This window comes from Danio rerio, chromosome 9 (assembly GCF_049306965.1).
Source record: "Danio rerio strain Tuebingen ecotype United States chromosome 9, GRCz12tu, whole genome shotgun sequence".
NCBI lineage: Eukaryota > Metazoa > Chordata > Actinopteri > Cypriniformes > Danionidae > Danio > Danio rerio.
In genome coordinates this window covers 54,528,550-54,540,000 of record NC_133184.1, presented here as the reverse complement: position 1 = coordinate 54,540,000, position 11,451 = coordinate 54,528,550, and the positions used below count along the sequence as shown (strand labels likewise).

The 11,451-nt window shown below is 33.1% G+C and overlaps 1 protein-coding gene across 1 annotated transcript in view; it reads left to right on the top strand.

Annotated features, from left to right (window-relative positions):
- The window catches only part of xrcc5 (X-ray repair complementing defective repair in Chinese hamster cells 5), a gene marked incomplete at its 5' end in the record, with an annotated part of 36,467 nt that overhangs the window by 671 nt on the left and 24,345 nt on the right, over positions 1-11,451 (top strand). The window contains 5 exon segments of the mRNA NM_001017360.2: positions 403-451; positions 550-672; positions 4,263-4,448; positions 8,672-8,786; positions 10,013-10,151. Of these exon segments, the coding sequence (NP_001017360.2) occupies positions 403-451; positions 550-672; positions 4,263-4,448; positions 8,672-8,786; positions 10,013-10,151 (612 nt within the window).

Here is an 11,451-nt window from a genome sequence, read left to right as displayed (position 1 = left end):
ATTGCTTTTAACTTTGATTGATTATTTTTGTTATTTTATCATTCAGTTGTATTGAATCATTCATATTTTATTGCGGTCTTTTATTTATTATTTTTTTGACTGTTTTTACTGTTCTGCATTGTTTGCCTTGTATGCCTGTTAGCGCTTCGGGACTGAGTAAAGCACATTATTAATAAAATGTATTATTATTATTATTATTATTATTATTAAACCTTTTCATTACCTTTTATTTTATTTCAAGCAATGATTATTTTAGTTTCAGTTTATTATAGCAATAACCCTGTTAAATTATTAAAATATTAAAGGTCATAAGGCCTATAAGTTTTGAACATGAAAGTCACTAATACAATAAATGATATTATTAGTATTTTATGTGTTAAAGTTCCTTGACATTTTCATCAGGGCTCGATGCTCTGGTGGTTTGCATGGACCTTCTGCAGAATGAAACCATGTGAGATAGTTTAGCACCATTTTCCTGTTCCTTTAAATGCATTTATGCCCTCTAAAGGAGTTTTTTATGCTTCTGTCACTCTTTTCATCTGTTTTAAGGGGGAAGAAGTATGATCGTCTGAACATCGCCTTGCTGACGGATCTGAACATCCAGACTTCAGAAGATCAGCTGGATATTATCATTCAGAACCTGAAGAAAGCTGGAATCACCCTGCAGTTTTTGTAAGAAATAAGAATAAGAAAGATTACTTATACTGACAGGCCAAAAGATTATTCTTGGGGAAAAAAAGCTGTGCACTTTTATGTCATCAATTGTCAGATGCTACAGTATATGTTTATAACAGGGACGTTCTCCCTCAAAATAAGATGCAAAGTGGCCCAGATTTGATATTTAAAATTCGTCATAATCAGAAATAGCTTTATTGCCAAATTTCTATACACACACATGGAATTTGTTTCGGTGACAGGACATAATTAAGTATAATCAAGTAATTAGATAAACTTTAACAACAATAATAGCACTAATAGACAATAAATAAGTGCATGAATAACAATATAGTAAAAAAAAACATTAAGAAGAACAGATTTAGCTTGACAGATGGTACAAAGAGAAGGTTTGTTAGTATCTTATTTTATTTTATATGGATATTTGTTATTTACCATTTATTGTATATCCATGCATCACATTATTATTGACATTTTTATCAAAGTGAACGAACTACAGAGAAAGTTTTTAATATAGTCTTCTGCTGGAACCCAGGGCAAATACTGGACTATTTGGACATGAACAAGCCGACAAAGCCGAAAAAACAGCCCTTACAGGAAAGCTAAAAGGAGTGCAAAAGCCCACCTTCGGATCTAAAGCAACTAATAAAAGGCTATAATGGCAAACAGAATGAGATCAATGCCCAGAAAATAAACTTTTTGAAATTCATCCAGAAAAAGGAAGAAAATCTAATTTATTTTTTAACTCCAGACATGATGAGATTGTTTATAGAAAATGCCGCATTGGACACATGAGACTCACGCATGAACATTTACTCAAAGGTGAAGAATCCCCAAAATGTCTATATTGCTACAGAAACCAAACTGTTAAATATATTCTTGTGGAATGCCCCATTTTTAATGTTATCAGACAACAATTTTTTTATCTGAAGAGACTTTAAATGAAATATTTTTAAATGTCAATCCTTCTAAAATTGTAGATGTTTTTAATCAAAAGTAAACCTTTAAAAACTGTTTTAGATTTTTATAATATATATTATCATTATTATTTATGTATTTAACCTTGTATATTATTTATTGCTGTTGATGACTTTTAATTGTTAGAATATTTTTATAGTTATAGAAAAGTGGTATTTATAAAATGTGGTAAACTTAATCTGTTTTTTTATTATCATGACATAGCCAAAGAAGCTAAAATGGCAACAAAATTAAAACTCTATCTCTCTTGTATATGCATACATTGTAAAAAAGATCATAAAATAAAATGACAAAGAAAAGAAAATATTTTTGGCTTTTTATTTTATTATTATTAAGTTCATTTAAATTTTTGATTTCTGTTTCTAGTTAAGAGTTACAAATGTTTGTGAGCAAAATGAATGGGGTTTTGATTTTATTATGAACAAAAAAAGTTTATCATAAAAGTTGTTACATTTTAAAATAAAACAATATGTATTTTATTTAATAGAAAATATACATGGATAATAAGGTAATATTAAGGTAAAAAACATAATAAATAAAAGCATTTTATTTTTAATATGCAATTGGTAGTTCTCTACAAAAGTTTATTGTTCATACATTGCATAATAGATTAAAATCAGTATAAATAATAAATAATTTTGCTGTAAATTAATTTTAAATAAAATGTTCTATTTTCCGATACGGGGACTTGAGTGAAACACATGGGGTTGAGTTTATTAAAAACTGATAAATCATAAAAAATGTTACATTTTTATAAAAAAAAAAAATCAATATCAAATTACTTTTAATAAATAATATACAGGGGGTAATAAGATGAAATATTAATAAGATAAAGCTCTAAATCAGGGGTCTCAAACTCAATTTACCTGGGGGCCGCAGGAGGCAAAGTCTGGGTGAGGCTGGGCCGCATAAGGGATTTCACAAAAAAAAAGTCCTCAAATGTCATTATTAACAGTTTTAATTATTTCCTCTGAACATGAAGTGTCCTGAACATTAATAGAACATTGAGTGAAGATTATGAACAGTTCTTCTGAACATGGCATCTTTTGCCTACTTCTTGCTGCCAGAGACTTGACAGCGCTTCTTCTCACAAATCTGAACCACATTTGGCTTTAGAGCGGAAGCAGTTGAGACCCTCAGTATGGCTTGAAGATGATCATCATTAAATCTAGACCTGTACTTTGACTTATTGAAGTCCTAGGGAAAAAAGTGGGGGAACTCACTCAAAACTTTCATTCCCTCACCTAAAAAAAAGGCGTATATATGTATAAATAAAACACCCCCATCCCACTCCAGTCACATCAGTCTGTACCAGTCTGTATCTACCTATAATATCAACAGGGCAGGCACGTGCACACATAGGGCTCAACCTGTGCAGAGCACATGCCCTTTTTAGTCTTGCATAGAAAGTGCCCTTCCAAAATGATCAAAAGTGGCCCTGCGACGCGACACACCCTCGGTCCCGCCCTTCAGTAGGCGCGCGACAACACAGCTGATCAGAACGCGCGCGACAACGCGCATTGAGTGACAAGCGCGCTGTGTACGGATAGAATCAGCGGAGCGGGGAGCGCTCTCTCTCCCCGCTCCGCTGATTCTGTCAGAGTACAGCGGTCGGCGCGGGCCACAAAATATTGCACTGAGGGCCGCAAATGGCCCGCGGGCCGCGAGTTTGAGACCCCTGCTCTAAATAGACAAATACTGAAAAACAATTTTATTTAAATATGAAGATGGTAGTTCTTTACAAAACTTTGTTAATAATACATTGCTAAATGGATAAAAAAAATTGTAGAAAATAAATGATTTTGGTGTCATTTATTTTATGTAATTTTCTAGTTGGGAGGTTCTTATTTTATTTATGAATATTTAGTTTAAAAACAAATACATTTTTTAAAAAACATTTTTATGATAAAATTAAAAAAAAATACTTTTTGCTAAGTAATATACAGTTGAAGTCAGAATTATTAGCCTTTGAATTTTTTTTTTCTTTTTTAAATATTTACTAAATGATGTTTAACAGGGCAAGAAAATTTTCACAGTATGTCTGATAATATTTTTTCTTCTGGAGAAAGTCTTATTTGTTTTATTTCAGCAAGAATAAAAGTAGTTTTTAATTTTTAATACATAATTTTAAGGTCAATATTATTAGCCCCTTTAAGCTATATTTTTTTCCAATAGTCTACAGAACAAACCATAATTTTACAATAACTTGCCTAGTTACTCTAACCTGCCATGTTAACCTAATTAAATACATAGTTAAGCCTTTAAATATCACTTTAAGCTGTATAGAAGTGTCTTGAAGAATATCTAGTCTAATATTATTTACTGTCATCATGGCAAAGATAAGAAATGAATTATTAAAACTATTATGTTTATAAATGTGTTGAAGAAATCCGCTCTCCTTTAAACAGAAATTGGCGAAAAAATAAACGGGGGTAAAATTCAGGGGGGCTAATAATTCTGACTTCAACTGTACATGGGGCTTATAAGATATAATATGTCACTAGTAGATAATAAATTAAAACACAATAAATACATTGTGATTTGAACGTGCACATGTTAGTTCTCTATATTATTGGTATTTCTGTATTGATTTGTTTTGTTTGGTTCAGTTTGCCGTTCCCTGTGGATGTTGAGGATGAAGCCGGAGGTGGAGGTGATGCAGCAGGACCCTCAGCGCCTCCGTCCCGTCCAGGAAAAGGCTTGAGTCGCCAACAAACACAAGGCCTGGAGATGGTCAAACACATCATGAGCAGCCTGGAGGACGAGGACGGCCTGGAGGAGGTCTACACATTCAGGTTAGGGCTGGGACAAAACTGTCATATCACAGTTTTTTTCCAGGAAAACCACGATTCTTTCTTATTCAATTATTTTTTTATTTATTAAGCATATGCTTGTATAACAGTAAGTGTGTGACGTGGAATATAATTCATCTTCATTTCTATAGCTCTTTTACAATGTAGATTGTCAAAGCAGCTTTATGTAGATGAAGTTCTAGTACAATAAATTGGTTTCAGTCCATCTTTCACTGTAGAAGTTTTGAAGACAGTAAATCAGTGTACATGTGCAGGGATTTACAGTGCTCGGAGATAATAAATTCAGACAAGTTCAGAAACTGGTGTCACTATAGCTGCGTTCACACTGCAAGGCATAGTGCTCGAATCAATTTTTTTTTCTTGATCCGATTTTTTCGCATGGCTGTTCACATTGTTGTTAGAGATGTAGCCAATATCAGATCTGCAGCATGAACAGATCATGGTCCTAAACTGACCCGTATGCGCAAAAGAACAATTGCAGACAGCAAAAAATGTCTAATTATGCACACAGTGGGCTCTATTTTAACGATTTGGGTGCAAAGTCTGAAGCACAGGGCGCAAAAGCATTAAAGGCGTGTCCGAATCCTCTTTTGCTATTTTAAGAATGGAAAAATATGCTCTGCACCCCGGTGCATGATCTAACAGGGTTGTGCTTATCTTCTTAATGAGTTCTGGGAGTGTTTTTAACATTACGTGCATTAAACCAATCAGAGTCGCATCTCACATTCCCTTTTAGAGTTAGTTGCGTCACGCCATGGCGCATTTGCTATTTCCTTAGATGGACTTCACTAGTGAGCAAACAATTAAACAGATCATCTGCAGCACGAGGATAAAGAACGAGCCTACTCAATTCGTCCTCTTTACTTTCACTTTCTCTCTTTCATGGATAAGGAAACGTGTTGTACGCACAGACATCCATTAGCCTACATAATTTATTTTGTTTGTAAGGCGCAAAGATTTGTTTAAAATCTATTTCTAAATTCTAGGGGTGTAACGATTTATCGTTGTACGATTTATTGCGATGCAAAAATGTCACAATATGCATCGTGGCGTTATGACGATTTGATTACGATATGACGTCCGCTTTCTCTTATTAGTTGAGCTGTTTGCACGTGAGCTACGTTCCACCTGCTGTCGCACGTGAGTTCAGATTGCAGCAGCAGTAATGTTAGCAGACCAAGATGAGTGGAGCTGAAATAGAGGATGGCCCATCCTCTCAAAATCAGACGTCTGGCAACATTTCGGTTGTACAGTCATTGCTTTAGACTCGTCCGCTTTTTGACACGCATACTGGGACAAACATCCTAAGTTTTAAAGTCTTCACAGTGATTTACATACTTTGCACAGTGACAGGGATACCTCCTTATGGTGTTGAAAGAGTCACATACTGTATTTATAAGGTACAATTCACTCTAAAATATCATTCTGTCTTCATATAATGTTCCCGCCGCAAATTCACACATGACGTGAGCTGACCGTGAGCTGTTACCACAGAGGGCGGATGATAGACGCGCGCATATGGCAAGCCGTTTTAGCATTTAAACCTTTGTTCTGACTAACCATAAATATATTTAGAGATATCTCTAATTATATTTTGACTAGTCATAATTATAATTCGACTAGTCAGAATGACAATTAGAGATATCTGCAATTACAATTGTACTAGTACGAAATCAGATTGGAGATATCTGCAAATATATTATGACTAGTCATATTCCTCCATTGACTTCTATTGAAAAATATTTGCAGATATCTCTAAATGAGTTTTGACTAGTCACAATTGTAATTACAGATATCTCTAAATGAATTGAATTAAATATGAATTAAATACCTGGAAATGTGGTTTTGTTACTTAAATTGTTCCTTAATTTTGTCTCTGTCATTTCAATAATATTTTTAAAGAAGTTTTTAAATTGTTTTATTTTTCAGAGACAGGCCTGTTTAATTTAATTTCTTAAAGAAGGTTCAGTTTAACAAGTTGAAACAAAAGAAATACATAAAAAATAGTTTACTTGGTAAAATTTGCATTTCAGTTTATTTTCAATTTTTATTCCAAATATCGTGATACGTATCGAATCGTGAACATTATATCGTGATACACATCGTATCGTGAGCTGAGTGTATCGTTACACCCCTACTAAATTCAGTTTTAATTTCCAGCAAACGAATAAATGAACAATAATAATGAAGTGTGGTCAAACAACTGAGTTATATCCTAATACACATGCTGCCCCATATGGTCCAAAATCTGACAGGTGGGCAAATCTAAGCTTGTTTTTAATAAAACAAATATAAATATGCATATAATAAATAATACTGCTAATAATAATAACAATATACAAAAGCAAATTGTCTTGAATAAACTAGTAGTTTTTATATTGATGTAGAAAATAACTTTTTTAATGTTTTAATCCGTTAATTCTTTTATATTTGTACCCCATATATGTATTAAGCAATGTGTAAGCGAAACACACAACTAACGCGCTCTGCGCTGGACTTTGGACCTGCTTTCAGCTGGTCTATTGAACAGTCTTTTAGTTTCTCAAAATAGCAACAATGCACCTTAACCCGCCTCTTCGTCACCTTGTAATTATAAGGTTCTATCTGCGTTCTAAATAATTTTGAGATATTGAGTTTCAGTAGTTCAATAGTTTCAATAGTTTTTGTATTCCATAGCGAACAGTATGTGTGTGACATTTGATTTTTAAATAAAAAGTCTTAAAATAGAAACAACTTATTGAAAAACATCCCATAGTGTAAATAGGTTGTCATTTAATTAGAATATATCAATAACTCAATTTTGACAAAGATGTCAGATAGAACCTTATAATTCTAAGGTGACGTCTTATTTAGACCGAAACACCCATGAGTCCACAAAGTGGCGCAAATGGATACCACCGTCACATAGATATATACATTAGATGTAGCGCTTTTTTTTAAATGAATGCGGGACCAAGGTACAGTGGAGGACTGTGGCCATCCAAAGCCCGAGATATACACATATACACATTTATCTATGATCGGTTTTCCTGGATGTTAGTATGCAATTTTTTTTTAATTATGAAAGTTATAATTTTACATCACTTTTCTACATTGATGGATCAGTGACCGCACTGGCATTCCTGACAAAAAGCTTGTGTTTGAGTGTATGGAAATGTACTATCCACCCTCCCTGTTAAATTTGATCTAATCATGTCCTGAAACACAGCTCCTCTCCTGCTTTCACCTCTCATACTGACGGAGGGAGCGATTCGTTTGTGAATGAATCTTCGTTATGAACGACTCCTTCACTAGCCGACATTAATACAAGTTTCTGGCAGCGCAGCATCTCGTTGTCATATTTCTTTTGCATTGTTTGCTGATTTTATTCAACAAAACTAGCATAAGCCGAGTGTTTAGTGCGAGTTGGAGCTACTTTGACTTAAAGTGAATGCAGTAAGTGACTGTTATCATCAATAACGTGACCTGATTAGCACAAAAGTTCAGAACATACAAAAACAGAAAAAACTTAATATTACCTATGAAATGTTCTGCCTTTGTGCTTTGTTTTTTTTGTTTGCTCACTACTACACCCGTAGACAGCGCTAAAGTCCCGCATCTTCACGTAATAACACTGTCTTGGCTAGTGCGGTTGAATGACATTTGTCCTGGGAGCACTGTACCAATGTGGCGGCGCTATTGACGCATGCTCAGAGTCCCTATGCGATATCTAGTGTATATATCTATGACACCGTCAGTACACTGCTTCAGTCTTTCACTTTCACACTTGTACTGTGTAATTTTAGCGAACACCTCAGATACTGTTGGTTGGTTCCTGTTGGTTCTGCACCTTTTTACCAACCAAGTTTGTCGACCTATTATAACGACACAGATCACTCTGCCTATTCATGCCAGAGTCCTGAGGAAAAAGTGATTGACAGGTGGTCATTTGTGTGTAAATTATCTTCATTTATTTATGATTTGGTTATGGGTAAAACAAAGACCATGCTTGTCAGGTAGTTGAAATGGTAGGCTACAAATAATTAATTAGTTATGAATTAATTACTCATAAATAATTAATTCACCACCATCGTCCATCGTGATGTTTTGACATTAGACATCGTACAATGTCAAATTGGTCGACATCGCCCAACCCTAGTGCACGCATAGCACTCACCTCCTCCTCAGTTGTTGCAGATGTGTGATTGTGGTGTTGTTTTCTGCAGTGACGCTCTGGAGAAACTCTCCATCTTCAAGCGTATTGAAAGGAGGCCGATGGCATGGCCGTGTCAGCTCACCATCGGCAGCTCTCTGTCTATTCGCATTGTTGGATATAAAGCTGTGAGTTTGTGTTGATCAATCAAATGCATGATATGTTTGTTTTTATAAGTGACCCTAGACCTGAATTTTTAGCCCTCCTGTGAATTTTTCACTGATTTCTTTTATCTTTGTCATGACGACAGTAAATAATATTTGACTATATATTCTTCAAGACACTTCTATACAGCTTAAAGTGACATTTAAAGGCTTAACTACCCTTCATGGAAATTATTAAACCTTAATTCAATAAAATTAAGGAAAGTCTTTCTTCCCCTAAAATACTGACAGACATTTGATTTTGATGTTTTTTTTATGTTGTTTTATAAAAAAGTTTCTATTTTGTTATTTTTAAACTCCACTTTATCACCAGTTTTTGTGAATTAGCAGACTTTCTTTCCCCAAAATACAGACAGAACTTTTATTTAAAATTACATTTTTGTTTTGCAGATTAGTAAAAATGACACTTTTTTTCGTATCTTTGTTTGATATTTGATTAAAAAAAAAGTTTCTATTAATATTTTTGCACTCCAATTCATCAAAATTGCTAGACCTCTTTTTGTAAATTAGCAGACTTTTAAAAAATATTTTTAATTTAAATATAATATTCATTCATTGATTTTCTTTTCGCTTAGTCCCTTTATTAATCTGGGGTCGCCATAGTGGAATGAACCGCCAACTTCTCCAGCATATTTTTTACGCAGCGGATGCTCTTCCAGCTGCAACCCATCTCTGGGAAACACACTCATACACAATTCACCTGTACTGCATGTATTTGAACTGTTGGGGAAACTGGAGCACCTGGACGAAACCCACGCGAACGCAGGTAGAACATGCAAACTCCACACACAGAAATGCCAACTGACCCAGCCGAGGATCAAACCATCAACCTTCTTGCTGTGAGGCAACAGCACTACCTACTGCGCCACTACGTTGTCTTAAATATAATATTTTAAATAACAAATTATATTTGATTAAAGTTTTTTTATATCTAGATATATTAAACAATTTTTAAATACTTTTGAATAACAAATTAAAACAGCTCACTTTTTAAATACATGTTTGTTTGTTTGTTTTTTCACAGTTTCCAATTCATTTTCTAACAATCCCCACCACAGTTTCATAGTGAACTTCAAAAAAACTCTCTTTGCATGAGAATATAATAGGTGTGACTTTTTATACTCATGTTTGGCATCTCTGCTTTGTCAGCATTTCTTTCCTGAACTAATGTTGTTTTCGATGTTCGTAAGGTGACAGAGGAAAAGGTGAAAAAGTCTTGGACGATTGTGGACGCTCAGAGTCACCAGAGAGATGACGTGAAGAGAGAGACAGTTTACTGTCTGAACGATGATGATGAAACTGAGGTGCAGAAAGACGACACAATACAAGGTGCATTACAAAAACTGCAAATATTACATCCACTCTTATTGTTGCAGCTCTCATTCATCATAATATCAGCTCATGTTAGTTGTTTTATATTTGTTTTATAATGAAACTATCACTGTCTCTCCACTGCACCAATAGCTGGTGTGTGGTGAGCGTATTGGCACCGTTGTCCTGTGGCTGTCATCGCATCATTTAAGTGGATGCTGCACACTGGTGGTGGTGTGGAGAGTCAAATACTCCTTATGGTTGTGAAGTGTTTTGGGTGTATGGTCATACATGATAAATGCGCTAAATAATTACACATTACATTAGTGTTATTTTATTTGCTTCTTACATTTTTTCTTTCTTTTTTTTTTTTTTTTTACAAATTATCAAATTACACAGAATTTAACATAATTTTGCATATATTAGAATTTTTTTCAATTTTAATTTCAGTTAATGTAGATCAACTACATTGTTGTTTTAGTATTGTTTTATTTTGAATCATACTTTCTTAATTTTAAAATAAGCCATAATATTATTTAATATTAATTTAAAATATATACACAACTGGTCAAACATTTGAGGTCAGTAGGATTTTTAAATGGGTTCAAATTAGCTTCTCCTGCTCACCAAGGCTGCATTTATTTAATCAAAAATACAGCACACATTGTAAAGTTGTGAAACGTAATTGTACTATAAAAAAAACTGTTCAAAAGTAGTTTATAATTTAATTTAATAATTTATTCCAGTGATTGTAAAGATGCATTTTTCAGCTTTATTTATCCAGGCTTTAGAATCATAAATCACTCTAATATTTATTATTATTATTATTATTATTATTATTATTATTACTATTATTTGTACTAGTAATAAAAGCAATAATGACTGGAATAATAGTTTTATTTAAAACTACATAAAATAAGAGAGCAGTTATTTAAAATTGTAATAAATATTAAACAATCTAACATTTTTTTTTACATTTAACAAATGCCGCCTTGAACTGAATAATTTTCTTAAAAAAACTGACCTCAAACATGTTGTATATTATATATGTGGTGTTGTAGTGTATATTAAAAATATATTAGAAAAAAAGTAAGTTTATTAATTTAATTTGAGTCATTTTAATTTGTCAACTGCAACTCTTTTAGAATTGTTTTATTAAGTGTCTTACATCCTCACACATTTTTTTTTTTATTTTAAATTGTATTCTGTTTAATTATATTAATACTATTTTTATATATATATATTTTTTAAATATATTAGGAGCTAATAATTTAAAATAATTTTATTTTAGTTTTAAATAATTGTATTTTAGTTCTAA